Here is a 15,065-nt window from a genome sequence, read left to right on the forward strand (position 1 = left end):
TTGTTTCTAAACCTAAAGTTACCTTAAATCAGAAGGAATGTTTGGGGGCTTCAATATTACTATTTATTCAAATAATCAATCAATCAATCCCATGAACTCTCTTACCTTAGATTTCTATTCTCTTGCAGAATCTGTAGCAAATTAAATGGGAGATCAGCATTCTTTGGCACTGGTTCCACTTTCTCTTGAGGAGGAGGCACTTCAATTACAGCCTTCTCTTCAGGTTCCTTTGGCAATTTGACTTGGTGGGGGGGCTTCACCATCTCTGTCAACTGTGGCTTAAATTTCACCGGCATATTTCTGAGAGAGCCGACTGTTTCACCCTGGCATATTTCTAGTTCTTCATCTTCTATTTCCTCCTCTTCTTCACATTCTGTTTCTGACTTGAGGATAAAATCAGCTGATTGTGATGTACCTGTTAGAATCAGTATATTTCCAATTCTCAACATTTTAGCAAACTAAGTTTGAAATAAATAAAAACAACAGGATCTAATATATACCGTTTTGTGCTTACATCTCTAAATGGGTAATAATGGATTATATACCATGTTTCCCCGAAAATAAGACGTACCCCGGAAGTAAGGCATGTCAGAGGTTTTGCAGAATATGCTAATATAAGGCACCCCCTGAAAATAAGGCGTAGTCAAATTTACATACGGTACGGTGGAAAAACATATGGTACCATTCAAAGCTGTTCATAGCGGTACCGTAATAATGTGGTGTCCCCTGCTGGCCCCTTCCATCGCTTTGTACCGTCCAGTACAGCAGACACAGTCTGCTGCTGTCTCACCGCCATTACAGTCTCCACTACAGTGCGTAGACTGTAGTTCCTCTGGTGGCCAGAAGCTGCAATAGCGGGAGTATACTGTTGTACCATATAAGTGCCATCATTTGTGTACCGTACGGTACTGACAGGTACTGTACCGTAATCAGTGTACTGTACAGTACACTTTCTTTGGGGGTGTCAGCTTTTCTGCCTGTGAATTTTTCTTATTTGAGAAATATAAGGCACCCCCCGAAAATAAGACATAGCACAAATTTTGGAGCAAAAATTAATATAACACAGTGTCTTATTTTTGGGGAAACACGGTAATAGCACTAGGTAAGCCAAATGGGAAATCTGTAGGAATGTTTTTTAAGATTCCAAAGATAGCATCTACACATCTAAGATATGGTTTTCCTCCTTAAACCTGAATATCCACACTACAGGAAAATAAGCAGGACATACCTGTCAATCTTGACAATCTTCCTGGTCTCAGTTTGCCAAACCGTCGCCTTTGTTTTCGAACCTCTAGTGATAATAGTTTCCGCTCATACAAAGCAGCATGAAGCTGAGCATTACAATCCACAATGTCCAGACCCAGTTCAGCAGCAAGAGCTAACCTGGAAAAAAAATAGGAACAGAGAAAATCCTTCATGGCTTTTGTCCCAACGTCCAGACACATCTAAATGATCTTCCCATTTTGCCTATATTGACAGCGGGTGGGGGGAGGACGCAGTACACTCTCACTTCTAAAGCCATCAAACCAGTTTGAACAAAGTTATCTAACTTTATCTACTTTTTGTCAAAAGTAAGACCTTGACTTTCCAGAAAAATGAAACAAAATGCATTAAGGATTTAAAAAGCAAATCAATGTCTTTTAAAATGAAATATTTTGGTGGCCACCCTCATTAAATCTTATTGAGCTGATAAAACAAAGAGTGTGGCAGTTTTGTGGACCACTCCCAAAATTATCAGTTCCTGGAAAATCCATCCACAATACATAGTGGGGAGCCCAACTTACCTGGAAAACTCTACAAGAGAATACAGTTGAAATAAAACTAGAGAAGTTGGGATGACACAACAGTAGCAGAGGGATGTTACTGAAAATTCGAACTCAGAGGCATTAATGTTTACATTATGATCAAACATGCAAGTAATTGTCTATTATAATCTCTTTCATAATTGTCTATATTTTATTTGATTCTTCATGGTATCAGTAAGTTATAAATTCATATGAGGATTCCTGAAAAAGTTTGGCAAGCCTTGCCTTCCATTTTTTTATATTAATATGACAATAGCCAAGAATTAAGAAATTCTGCTGCAACAACTGAAAAGCTGATTTATATATAATATTCTATAGTGTCCCTGTTAGTCTTTTTATAATTATGTGGGATAAAGGGTCATGGCAATTAGATTAATTCCATTATTCCCAATAGGGAGTAAAGGTCGTCCATGGTCATCCATTTAATTTCAAAATTGCTCTGTGAAGTAGGTACTTCTGAAAAATCATTAACTGCCCAAGAACTGCCTTTTGTTTTGCCACCATTTAAGGTTATCCAAAATTGCATTTTCACAGCATCTTTTGAGAAGGTTCTATAGATCATCTTGAATGTGGCTATGGTCCACAGTTCGTGTACCATTCTTGACAGAGCTAAAATATTCAGAAAGGCCTACAGTGAACCCTCGAGTTTCGCGTGTTCAAGTATCGCGAAAGGGCTATTTCGCGAGTTTTCAACCAGGAAGTAAACTCCACCATCTGCGCATGCGTGCCCTTCCACGCATGCATAGATGGTGGAGTTTCCCCGCCGGGCAGAGGCTTCCCTGGGTCTTCCCCCTCTTGCCCCCGTAAGACCCCAGCGGCGGCGCGAGCAACGGCGTGGGCGCTTGGGGACATCCCAGCTCCGCTCCCCAGCTGGGGAAAGCGCGCGCGTTTGGGGACTCCCTAGATCCGCTCCCCAGCTGGGGAGCGGATCTAGGGAGTCCCCAAACGCGCGCGCTTTCCCCAGCAACGCGCGCTCGTTTGGGGACTCCCTAGATCCGCTCCCCAGCTGGGGAGCGGATCTAGGGAGTCCCCAAACGCGCGCGCTTTCCCCAGCAACGCGCGCGCGGTGGGGACTCCCTAGATCCGCTCCCCAGCTGGGGAGCGGATCTAGGGAGTCCCCAAACGCGCGCGCTTTCCCCAGCAACGCGCGCGCGGTGGGGACTCCCTAGATCCGCTCCCCAGCTGGGGAGCGGATCTAGGGAGTCTCCACCGCGCGCGCGTTGCTGGGGAAAGCGCGCGCGTTGCTGGGGAAAGCGCGCGCGTTTGGGGACTCCCTAGATCCGCTCCCCAGCTGGGGAGCGGATCTAGGGAGTCCCCAAACGCGCGCGCACCCCAGGCGCGAGCAACGGGGTGGGCGGGCGAAGGGCGGGCGGCAGTGGAAGCAAAAACACCATCTGCGCACGCGCAGATGGTGTTTTTACTTCCGCACCGCTACTTCGCTAAAAATCGATCATCGCGTGGGGTCCTGGAACGGAACCCTCGCGATGATCGAGGGTTCACTGTATTTACAAAATAATGGAGTCCTTTGCATGTCATCAGATGCCTCATTTCAAGTCTTACCGAGCTCGTCTAGGAACGGGTCCTTTCCTTGAAGTTCCTCTATAAAGAAATAGAAGTGATTATGTTAGTTATATGACAGGTTTATCTCAAAGCGCAATAAATCTATAAAAATACCGTTAGAAAAACTAAACTAAAGGTCAACTTAAAGACAATTAGCATTGTCTTGCTATTTCAGAATAATGTCCATGTTGTGCATTCAAAGACAGCAAATGCAGAAACCAAAAGCTCACTGTAGAGCAGACCTGGGCAAGATGAGGTCCGTGGGCCAGATGAGGCCCACCTGCTGTATGTGACCGGCCCGTGGAGGTCAGTCCAACCTATGCGCGCGCACATGCGCACGCAAGCAAAAACATAAAGGCGCACGGTGTTTCCAAAAGCCGACCGGTGGAGTCAGACAGCCTCGCCACCTACATGCATAAGCAAAAACCGAAAAAGTGGCAATCACATTGTGCCTGTTGCTCGGCTGATGGTGCTGCCTACACCGGAGCTCTCACCTCCGCCTCTCCACCTTTCCCGTAAGTTGACTTAACCTTCTTTGGGAATTCACGGCGGAGCCTCTCCCACCCCTAGTGGGGGGAGATCAGGTTGGGGAGCAGGGAGACAATTGGAAGACTGAGAATGGAGGGAAGGATGGGAGGGAGGGAGGAAGGAAGGAGAAATGGAGGGAGGGAGGAAGTACATTGTCGATTTTTATTTTTTTAATTTTCATTTTTGCCCATATATGTCTGTTTGCATATATACCCAATCAAATGCATACAGCAACACTGATGCTTATACAGTGTTCCCTCGATTTTCGCGGGTTCGAACTTCACGAATAGCCTATACCACGTTTTTAAAAAAAATATTAATTAAAAAATACTTCACGGTTTTTTTTCTATACCATGGTTTTTCCCACCCAATGTCGTCATATGTCATCGCCAAACTAATAATTTTTGCAAATAAATAACAAACAAAAATAATTATTGTTAATAAATAATTATGTTTATAAATATCAGGATCACTAAGTGTCTTATTCAATGGTGCTTACCAGTAATAATGGTGACTAAATGGTTGTTAAGGGAATAGGAAATGGTAATTTAGGGGTTTAAAGTGTTAAGGGATGGCTTTGTATTTCAAAGAACTACTGCCACCATGCTGCATTTCCTACAAAAAAGAGCCACACTGTACATATTGACTATAACAGCCTTCCCTACCTTTCTTGGAAAAGACGAGTAGCCAGCATATAGTTCAATGTTGTCTTATGTTCCAGAAAAGGCCTAAGGAATCAAGAGTAAGAGAGTTAAAGTTCACCGCGAAAAAGAAAAATATCTGAACAGAAGAAAATCTCAAAGGTTATAAAAAACAAGAAGGAAGAAAAAAAGTCTACATTTGGAAGGAAGGAAACCTAAACAAGCAAGGATATCATAATATCTACTAATGGAAAATATTGATCAGACAGAAAGATACAATCAGTGGTAAATAAACTTTTATTCTACTACAATGCTGAAGACATGATCTGAAAATGCACTTTGAAATGTGGAAATCAGCATTTATATCTATTACTGTACTTCCTTAAAGTCTTCTGCAAAGTCCAAGATTTAAATAATTGTTTTCTTGAGTTTTTCTTACCCATAAATATCCCAAGTTAATGGTGTAGGGAATATACGAATGAACCCGCCTCTTCTATCATATTCGTCCTTCACTCGGCGCAACACTTTTATCTAAAATCAGAAGGCTACAAGTCACTAGAGCAAAAAATGTTAAGCTAAGGAAAGAATCTAATTTCGCAGAAAGGTCTGAGATTTCTCAGCACATGCCAAAGTATATGAATATAACTCTTGTAAATAAAAACCACCAGTTACAGCACCACTTTTAATGCTTCTAATGTACAATGTGGATACTTTGTTCTTTTGACATTTGCTGTCCACTGTACTTCCAAGATGTCAATCTAACAAAGATATTTAGTTATCAAACGCATCAACTTAAAAATATTATTCTCATTTCCTTTTTACAAGCATTTATATGCAAGGACAGAAAGTATTGCTGGACCCAACAGTCCTGGACAATTTCTAATTGGTCACATTCTGCCTACTAATCACACTTGTCAATGACTTGTGGAAGAGATGGAGTGCTCTGGTGCAATTGTCCTCTCCTCCCCCTTCATTTCTTGGTAGCTTTCAATGGCATTAATCATGGTATTTCTTCTGGACTGGCTATGGGGATTAAGAGTGAAGGCAGAATGTGGTTCTCTTTTCTCTGCATCAAGTTACAGCATGGAGAGGTCGGTAGACTCTGACAGGTGGGTCCCATAGGTCTTGATGCTAAGAGATTACCTGTCTCCTGCAATTTCTCCCAATGTTGCATGATTGTACAAAGTTCACAAGGCTAAGGTCCCATCAATTAAACATTTGTTTGATAGAACCAAAAACTTAAGTCTCCTTGTTGCAACATCCGCCTTCTGAAAAAGTACATTTCTACAGTCTCCACCCTAGCCTCATCTAAACAAGTCTTACAAATTTTCTCATGTGTGTGATGTGCTTCTGTTGGGAAACATTTGTATCCAGACTATGTTTTATTGCTCTCTCAGAACAATTACCATTCCTTTTAATTTATTATATTGATTTAAATCTGTTTTTAACATTGGGCATTGCCCAGAGTTTTTAATGAGTTGTTTGGTCTTAACAGTAGAAATCTGATAATGAAATAAATAATTTGCTTTACCTCTTCCATAGAGAGGCCCAGCATAGAGCCAACATGCCTTCCTGCAAGTTTCTCTTTTGCAGAGGGAATAAGGTTTTTCATCTCAGCATCGCTGGCCGAGAGGGGCCGGGAACGCTGTGGGATCACAGTAAGAAGTCAGTTTTGGCCTTTTTCCCCCCTCCGGATTTTATTCCAATTATTTAAATAGATTTCAAATGCCAAAAGCACTTGGCTAACAAACAGTAATAAGAACAACACTTGCCAGGCATCGAAGCCAGGAATTATGCGAAAGTCAGAAAGATCCAAAGGCACAAATGCCAGGTTTCATACTCCTTGCCTCCACGCCCCATTAGAAACCAAGGCCAATTTTATATTCTCAGTGTTTGATACACACCCCAAAGCAAGAGCCAGCACTGATTATTTCTGACTCAATAGGCAAAGCATTAAACATATTTCTTGTTACTTTGCCTATAGCCAAAATTCTCAGTTCTCAGTTGATTCTTCAATACCAGAATTAATGATTTTGGAGACAAGAAATTCCCAAAGAAACACACTTCTAAACAACACAATACACAACCAAATGTGAATTAAAATTGAAAATTCAAATAATCACAATTACAATACACAATAAATAAAAGAAATATCAGCAATGAGCAAGTATTCTAAGACTCTCCAGAATAGCTGAATGTTCCCAAACTCCCAAGAACTGTCACCAAGAAAGCAAATTTAATTTCTGGTCCATGATCCAAATTTTTTCTTTGTTGGAGAAGCAGCCCTTTCTGTCATCTCAAAAAATCAGGCACCACCAGCAGTTACTCTCAGAAGAGTCTCCTGAGGTGGAGACTTAGGTTGGAACAGCCAATCTTGCAGATTCCTTGGCACCAAGTCATTAAGTCAAGATTAGTATCTTTGTTTAATACCCAGAAATCTGCTTGTAGAACATATAAGATAACATAATGTGATAATAACAATACTAGTTGGTAAACGTGCAGACCTCTACATTTGAACCAATTGCAGGTTCTGACTAGGTTTTAAAGACAGTTCCATGTAAAGTGCATTGCAGAAATTTAATAAGGGTATGAGTAACTGCTACAAGTTCAGGAAAGTGCAAACAACTGGTGCATGGCCATGGCCTTCACCTACTCATCTGGCAGGAGTCATGAATCTAGGACAATTCTGTCATAGATCTGATTCCTCAGGGCAAATGCTACCTCATTAAGAATAAACAATGAAATTGACAGAAAATTCTGATACTGTATACCGACTGTAGCTCATTTTACAAGCCCTGTCATTGACTAATTTATAATCTTCACTAAACATTTTCATTTCAGAAACATCTTGGAAGTATATTTTATTTTGCGTTTGCACTAAAAGGATTCACAATACAATTCCCCCCCCCCAAAGTACACATCATGTATACAAATATTATCTTGTTTATCTTATACAATCCTGCAATCTAGCTTGCCTATAATAGTCAAGAAAGTCATGAATATGCTTATGTGTCTGCCATTACCCAATGCATTCTTGTGTCTCCAGGAATCTATCCATCTTTTCCTCCTGAAATTCATGGAATGCACTGTTTTGCACCTGACACTTTCAACATATTGAGAAAATAGCTGTAGGCAACAGAGATACTTAGTATTGTTTTCAGCCACAAAATGCACAGCACACAAGACAGGTTCCCAGTGTGGCACTTAGCGGTCTCTGTTGCAAGAATGAGTAGTAGTTTTCCTACCCTCGGAACCTGGCATGAACATGAGCTGCATTCACTGAAACATTCCTTTTCTTTGCTTAGGAACTGGGGCATAGAAAATACTGTCCAATCCTCAGATTAGAACAGGGAAAGAAAAAAGAACTTGGTGTTGCAAATAACTTGAGAAGAACCACTGTTCCAAACTATGTTTCTATTAATGAGGTGCAACTGTCATTCTGATATTTGACAGTTGCCCTTCCTGTTATTTCCTGCTGGTTCCCAAACGGAGTTATTTCCAGAACTATTAGAAAAAATGCATCTCAGAAATCCAATTAAGAGTAAGATTTAATTATGTGACATAGTATTCTTGTTAATTCTTCTGGAAGAGAATTAACAAAGTTTTCAGTACTTGATCTGTTATCTTTGGGCAAACTATTGTTACCATATAATTTATGGTTGTATTTCTTTCTTTTTGGATGTGCTGGCACTTATTAATATAAAGGAGTTTGCCAGATTAATTCCAAGGTCCATTTAGTTTAGAACGCCTTCTCATTAATACAACAAACAATATAGCCCATGCAGCTAGTTCAAATATGGATTTCTTCTTCTTTTAAAGGGAAAAATGAAAGATTATCAACAGTTTTTTTTCCTCTTGGGAAAGACAGGCTTGGATTATTGGATTCCTAGTGTTTTAGGTTTCCTTAGATTCTTGAATGCTTGCTGTGTCCTTTATGTATATGCCACTGGCACTACAATACTAAATTAGTCTTCAAGATTATATTTCTTATCACCTTCAGGTTTGAGTTCTCAGCATAGCTTTGCACTGATTATCTTTTTACATAGGCATTTTCTATGTTTAAGGAATGTTGGTAATCTGGCTCATTTTGCAAAATACTAAAGTAGAAACATAGAAACATAGAAGTCTGACGGCAGAAAAAGACCCCATGGTCCATCTAGTCTGCCCTTATGCTATTTTCTGTATTTTATCTTAGGATGGATATATGTTTATCCCAGGCATGTTTAAATTCAGTTACTGTGGATTTATCTACCACGTCTGCTGGAAGTTTGTTCCAAGGATCTACTACTCTTTCAGTAAAGTGATATAAGTACTACTATACTTGTGCACAATCTTCTTTAATCTCAAAGTGAGATTTCTCTGGTGTAAGTAGCAATCTTAGAAGAAATATTAAGAGGACAAACAGACACATTCAAAGTAGTGACAGAAACTAACACAAAATGCAGATTTTAAAAGTCTTACATAGGATTTGTTGTACATAACATCCATATTCCCATAATTAACAAAATTATAAAAACTAGGTTCATCTAGAATCTAGACAATACAGTATTTCCAAAAAAATACTTGGAATGTCATATTTCCATAATCAATCAGTCTTGAACATGTTGCCATTAGAAAAACATTTTTATCCTTGTCCAATGTCTATTAGCCTCTTTACCACAATTATTTGCATCACTTTAAAGATTACTGCAAGCATATTTCTTTAAAACTGCAAAATACACTGATTAAATTTCTAAATGATGAATGAAGCAATGTAGAGCCCGATATTTACCAATTTGGCATTTGATGATCGAGACTGTGCGGAAACAGGGCGCTATAAAATAAAAAGAATAAAGATTTCATGTTCTCTTTCGAAATTACCAATTGTCTGAAATTAGAGTTTCATTTCTGATGTACATAAAAATGTACCCCATTTTTGCTTCATCCTCCAATTTACATCTTAAATATTTCATTCAAGAATTATAGAACCACATATACAAAGCATGCAACACCAAATTTGAAGTGCCCCATAAGGCTAAAGGGTGAAAGATGATGAAAGAGGACCATCCCTTGGACAAGGCCATTTCCTTGATGGAAATTTTTGTCCATTCCCTCCCCACTCCTGTTTTGTTTGCTTGAGACTCTTGTCATAATGCCAGGGAAAGGCAAAGAAATAACAGTTAAAGCAAAATATGTTGCTGATAGGTAAGGAGAGAAGAGATCAGGCATTTGCTGGCTGCGGAATTCTGGGAGTTGAAGTCCAGATATCTTCAAGTTGCCAAAGTTGGGAAACACTGACTAGGCTATCTCCAAAAATCAATGCCATGGGACTTTTGCTCAGTCCCGTGTCATTTATATTTATTGGGTTTTGCAGTGTTATATTATATTCTGGATTGTTTTTGACATACTATAAGGCTACTGATTGAGGTCGTTCTGAAATCTGAAGTGGTATCATCAGTATGCCGACAGCATATAGGCCTCTTTCTTGCTTTTTGTAAGTGCCAGGAAATATAGTGGAAATGCTGAATCAGTGCTTGGAATGAATGAGAGCAAAAAAACCCCAACAACCCTGAAGCATTTGGAGAAGACAGGAGTGCTGGTAATGGATGATGTGCCTGCCTAGGGGGGTTCGAAGATGGATTGCTTTCCTCTTAAAAGGATCAAGTTTTAGTTGAGAGCGCGTCTATATTCATTTTTGCCATTAGATGCACAATTGTCCTCTGTGGAGAGATGCACCTTATGCCAATTTAGGATAGCTATTCTACAATAATCCATGCTTTGGAACTATCCTGTAATGTGGCATTCATCAGGTTTCCTTGAAACAGCAATTAATAAACAATATTGCAGAAGACTGGTGCATTGCAACCAGTTTAGTACAATCGTTATTTGTTTTTAGCATCTGGTATTAACTTCTTAGGATTTTCATAGTTTGGGAGCAGTTACCTGAAAAATCTGTTTGCATATACAGTGGTACCTCATCTTACGAACACCTCTTCTAATGAACTTTTCAAGATACGAACCCGGTGTTTAAGATTTTTTTGCCTCTTCTTCCCCTTACGAACCCAAGCAGCTGCTGCTGGGATGAAGGGGTTCCCCCCCCCCTTTTTTGAAGAAAGAAAAGGGAGGGGCTGCTTGGAGTAGGAAACATTTTGCAGAGAACAGTGTGCTTGCAAAGGAACTGAAAGGGTGTCTTTTTAAGAAAGAAAAGGGAGGAGGGAGGGGCAGCTTGGGGGAGGAAAAGTTTTGGTGCTTGCAAAGGAACTGAAAGGGTGTCTTTTTATGAAAGAAAAGGAAGGAGGGAGGGGCAGCTTGTGGAAAAATTTTGTAGAGAACAATGTGCTTGCAAAGGAACTGAAAGGGTGTCTTTTGAAGAAAGAAAAGGGAGGAGGGAGGGGCAGCTTGGGGGAGGAAAAATTTTGCAGAGAACAATGTGCTTGCAAAGGCACTGAAACGGTGCCTTTTGAAGAAAGAAAAGGGAGGGGCGCCCCCCTTGCCTTTCTTCCTTCCCACTCACCCTTTAGCCTAGCCTTGCTTCTTCCACCCACCCCCTTTAGTTGCTCCTCCCTGCCCTCTGTTCGCCTCCCTTCTAAAGTTTGGGATTTTCCTGAAGGATTTGCACGCATTATTTGCTTTTACATTGATTCCTATGGGAAACATTGTTTCATCTTACGAACTTTTCACCTTACGAACCTCCTCCTGGAATCAATTAAGTTCGTATGATGAGGTACCACTGTATTTTTATACCCCAAACTCAATTTTGGAGGTTTTCCTTTTAGTACTCTCCATAGGAAGCCTTCTGTGTCATGGAGCCAACTATCTGGAGAGACATTCTCCTTAAGATAAATATGAGCCCACAAATACACTTGACCTTTTTTAAACAATCCTTTAAAACCTCCTCTTCCAGGCCTTCAGCTAGGGTGGTGGCGGACTCCTTATAGAATGAATTGTTTATTGGATTCTATTTTTTCCCTTTCTGCTTATTTCAATTTCATTACACTGCTGTATGTATGCACCCAGAGTTGCAGAGTCAGGCAGTCTATAAATCAAGTAAGTTAGCGGGGTTTTGGGGAGAAGGCTCTAATGCCCAGAAAGGTGGAAGGAAAAAACAATGATCAGCAGCAAGGTGGATTGACTCAGTTAAAGTGGCAATGGATGCACCAATGGAAGGATGAGGTTAGAGACAGGCAAGTATGGAGAAAATCCACCTATGTGTTTGCAAAGATTTGACGCTGACTTCAAAGTATATAATTAATCAAAAGTAAGTAGGTAAATAGTTATAATAATAGTAAATACATTTATAATAGTAAATAAATATCAAGTGGCTACCTGAAGGCAAGTCTTGTCAATGGTAACCCTCTATACCAATGTTTCCCAACCTTGTCAACTTGAAGATATTTGGACTTCAACTTCCAGAATTCCCCAGCCAGGGAGTTGAAGTCCAGATATCTTCAAGTTGCCACGGTTGGGAAACACTGCTCTATACAGTATACCTGGCACTGACATTATTTTTTCAGCAATAGCAAAAGCATTTAATTCTCCCAGACATTTTAATAAATCAAGGTTAATTTTACACGTCTATGCTCTTGCTGGTATTTCTATTGTTTTGTTTTCGTTATCTTTTAATTATCAATTTTTGTTGTGTATTTTAACTGTTCAGAATTGCATTGTTTAATTTTAATGGATTATAAACTGCTGAGGGAAAGCCTAGTTAGCATACATAATGTATGTAATAATACTGCTTTCTATTGCAGGTTCATATGGTAGCTAACTCTAAATTCTGGGTTACAAATAGTACTTGAAACATTTGAAACCCTAAGAAATTAACAAAAGGCAAATTAATTTAGATCACAAATTACGTTCAGACGTTGGGAAACATAAAAGACTTCACACTGCCTTGCAGCGCTAAACAAGCAGACAGTAGATGGCAGCAATTATGGTGTCAGTATCATTTTACAGGGTATGAAATTCAGCAGAAATCAAGACTCACTAAGGATAAAGGGAGTTTCCTTTCAGGAATTCTGTACCCAATATTTCCCACAGGGACCCATTTGATTAAGACGCTCCCCTGTCACCCCTCCCACACACAATTGAATCCAGGCCCCTATTAAACCCAAGGCCACGTGACCGACCGAGTTACACAGTTCACTGCTCCTCTTCCCTCCCTCTTAAATGTCATAAATATTGAGAGCACCAAATAAAGAAATAATAATGACCTCTCAGATACACAGGGAACCTACTTTTTCTCCTCTGAATCTACATTTAAGCTGTTCTTTAATAGAGAGCTTCTCCTTTCTTAACACTGTAGTCATGCCTTGTTTTTACATTACTGGGGGGGGGGGGGGAGTAAATAATCTCTAGATCACTTTACTTCCTTAGAAACATAGAAGTCTGACGGCAGAAAAAGACCTCATGGTCCATCTAGTCTGCCCTTATACTATTTCCTGTATTTTATCTTACAATGGATATATGTTTATCCCAGGCATGTTTAAATTCAGTTACTGTGGATTTATCTACCACGTCTGCTGGAAGTTTGTTCCAAGGATCTACTACTCTTTCAGTAAAATAATATTTTCTCATGTTTCTTTTGATCCTTCCCTCCAGTAGTATAAAAACAAGGCATGACTAAAGTGTTAAGAAAGCAGAAGCTCTCTATTAAAGAACAGCTTAAATGTAGAGTCAGAGGAGAAAAAGTATAGCAAGATCATCAACTAATATAATTCATAATTTAATAATATCATCACAGGAGCATTGTTTTAACTTTTCTCTCCTTACTTGAGCTTTTTGGTATGGATTTCTCCTTGTCTCAGAGGAGTAATAAGATGTCCGATTTAGCCGCTGACCTGGATCCTGACAAACAAAGCCTTGGAGAGAGGGAGGAAGACTTGTCACATGAAGGACATTTAATTATGGATCAACTGCCCTAATAACATCAGTGTACCACCTAACATAGGTTGGTTATGACCTATAAAGCCCTTCATGGCATCGGACCAGAATATCTCCGGGACTGCCACACGAATCCCAGCGACCGGTTAGGTTCCACAGAGTTGGCCTTCTCCAGGTCCTGTCGACTAAACAATGTCGTTTGGCGGGACCCAGGGGAAGAGCCTTCTTTGAGGCGGCCCCGACCCTCTGGAACCAGCTCCCCCGGAGATTAGAACTGCCCCCACCCTCCTTGCCTTTTGCAAACTCCTTAAAACCCACCTCTGCCGTCAGGCATGGGGGAATTGAGACATCTCCCCCGGGCCTATACAGTTTATGCATGGTATGTTTGTGTGTATGTTTGCTTTTAATAATGGGGTTTTTAGTGTTTTTTAAACTATTAGATTTGTTGTACATTGTTTTATTGTTGCTGTGAGCCGCCCCGAGTCTACGGGCATACAAATCAAATCAAATCATAAATAAATAATAAATACCAGGGCTATCAGAGATGCCTCCCAGAGCACTGCTTAATTATAAATATTGTTGAGTAACAGAAATGAGTCCCCTTTGCAGAAACTATGTCACTATTACATTTACATTATAACAAATGACATTTATTCTCCAAATTTAAGCGTGGATTTGTAAAAAGAACTATTATGCTGAGCTGTGAAATACAAAAGGGAGAAACTAGATGTTACTGACAGGAGAAACAAATGTGATTGACATAAGAATGTATATGTATGTAGATTTGAGGGGCAGATATTTCTGAAGATTGGATGCTGTGACAGCTCTAAAATATTACTGTTGATATTTAGTTCCCATTTTATATATATTTTAACTGCAATCATGGAATATTATGTTTGTAATGTTATATGACTGTGATGGTTCAAAACTTGGTTAATCCTTGCATGTGCAGAAAAATGCTAGGAGGAAGAAGATAGTAAAATTATCCCAGCTGCCACATTTCCAAAACATTATACACATCCTAGATCTGAATGAAGGAAATATTCTCATTGAATACTTTGTTCTGTACAAAGTTGAATGTGCTGACAACAAAATGAAATTGATTGTCAATCAGTGTTGCTTCCTAAGTGGACAGTTTGATTTTACAGAAGTTTGATTTACTTGGAGTTATATTATGTTGTTTAAGTTTTTGAGCAGTGTATATGTAAATAGAATTAACCTAACACATATGAAACATAATATAAAACATTAATTATTTCAAATGAGCTCTGGACTATATAATATATTGACTTTTAAACATACTGTCATCCAAAGCAATATAATATTGAATAAGAATTGACATAACACTCACCTACAAGTGTGAACATATCTGAAAGCATGCTAGCTTTAATTTTCAGATCCAAAGGAGCATCACTAACAGTATGGAACAAGAGAACAAATAAGACCAACTGATTAATCACTTTAATCTGCATCTTTAAGGAAAGTTTAATCGATATGTACAAGGTCTATCATTCCAAGAATGGAAAATCCCATTACAAGGTTATTGTCAGTTTGCAAACTTGTTCTTCCTTTCCCTTTATCCAAAGATCCATATCTTTGCTTGGATAAAAAACATCCAAAATATTTCCCACCCACAAAAGAAACCAAATTCAGAAGAAAATTACTTTAG

At 39.5% G+C, this 15,065-nt stretch overlaps 1 protein-coding gene across 12 annotated transcripts in view; it reads right to left on the reverse strand.

The window, feature by feature from the left end:
• TTLL5 (tubulin tyrosine ligase like 5) overlaps window positions 1-15,065 on the reverse strand; it is a 160,854-nt gene that overhangs the window by 102,558 nt on the left and 43,231 nt on the right. For 10 of the 12 annotated variants that reach the window (XR_011559384.1, XR_011559383.1, XM_070754273.1 and 7 more), the window contains 9 exons: window positions 14,748-14,809; window positions 13,286-13,374; window positions 9,306-9,347; window positions 6,066-6,179; window positions 4,974-5,065; window positions 4,559-4,621; window positions 3,366-3,404; window positions 1,229-1,383; window positions 106-415 (listed from right to left, as the gene is read on the reverse strand). Coding sequence is in view for 10 of the 12 variants with exons in the window: in XM_070754273.1 (XP_070610374.1) it covers window positions 106-415; window positions 1,229-1,383; window positions 3,366-3,404; window positions 4,559-4,621; window positions 4,974-5,065; window positions 6,066-6,179; window positions 9,306-9,347; window positions 13,286-13,374; window positions 14,748-14,809 (966 nt within the window). In the remaining 2 variants the exon portion in view is untranslated. The remainder of the gene's footprint in view (window positions 1-105; window positions 416-1,228; window positions 1,384-3,365; window positions 3,405-4,558; window positions 4,622-4,973; window positions 5,066-6,065; window positions 6,180-9,305; window positions 9,348-13,285; window positions 13,375-14,747; window positions 14,810-15,065) is intronic. The other 2 variants (XM_070754302.1, XM_070754293.1) reach the window with 1 other exon arrangement.

Source organism: Erythrolamprus reginae, chromosome 1, assembly GCF_031021105.1.
Source record: "Erythrolamprus reginae isolate rEryReg1 chromosome 1, rEryReg1.hap1, whole genome shotgun sequence".
Lineage (NCBI taxonomy): Eukaryota > Metazoa > Chordata > Lepidosauria > Squamata > Dipsadidae > Erythrolamprus > Erythrolamprus reginae.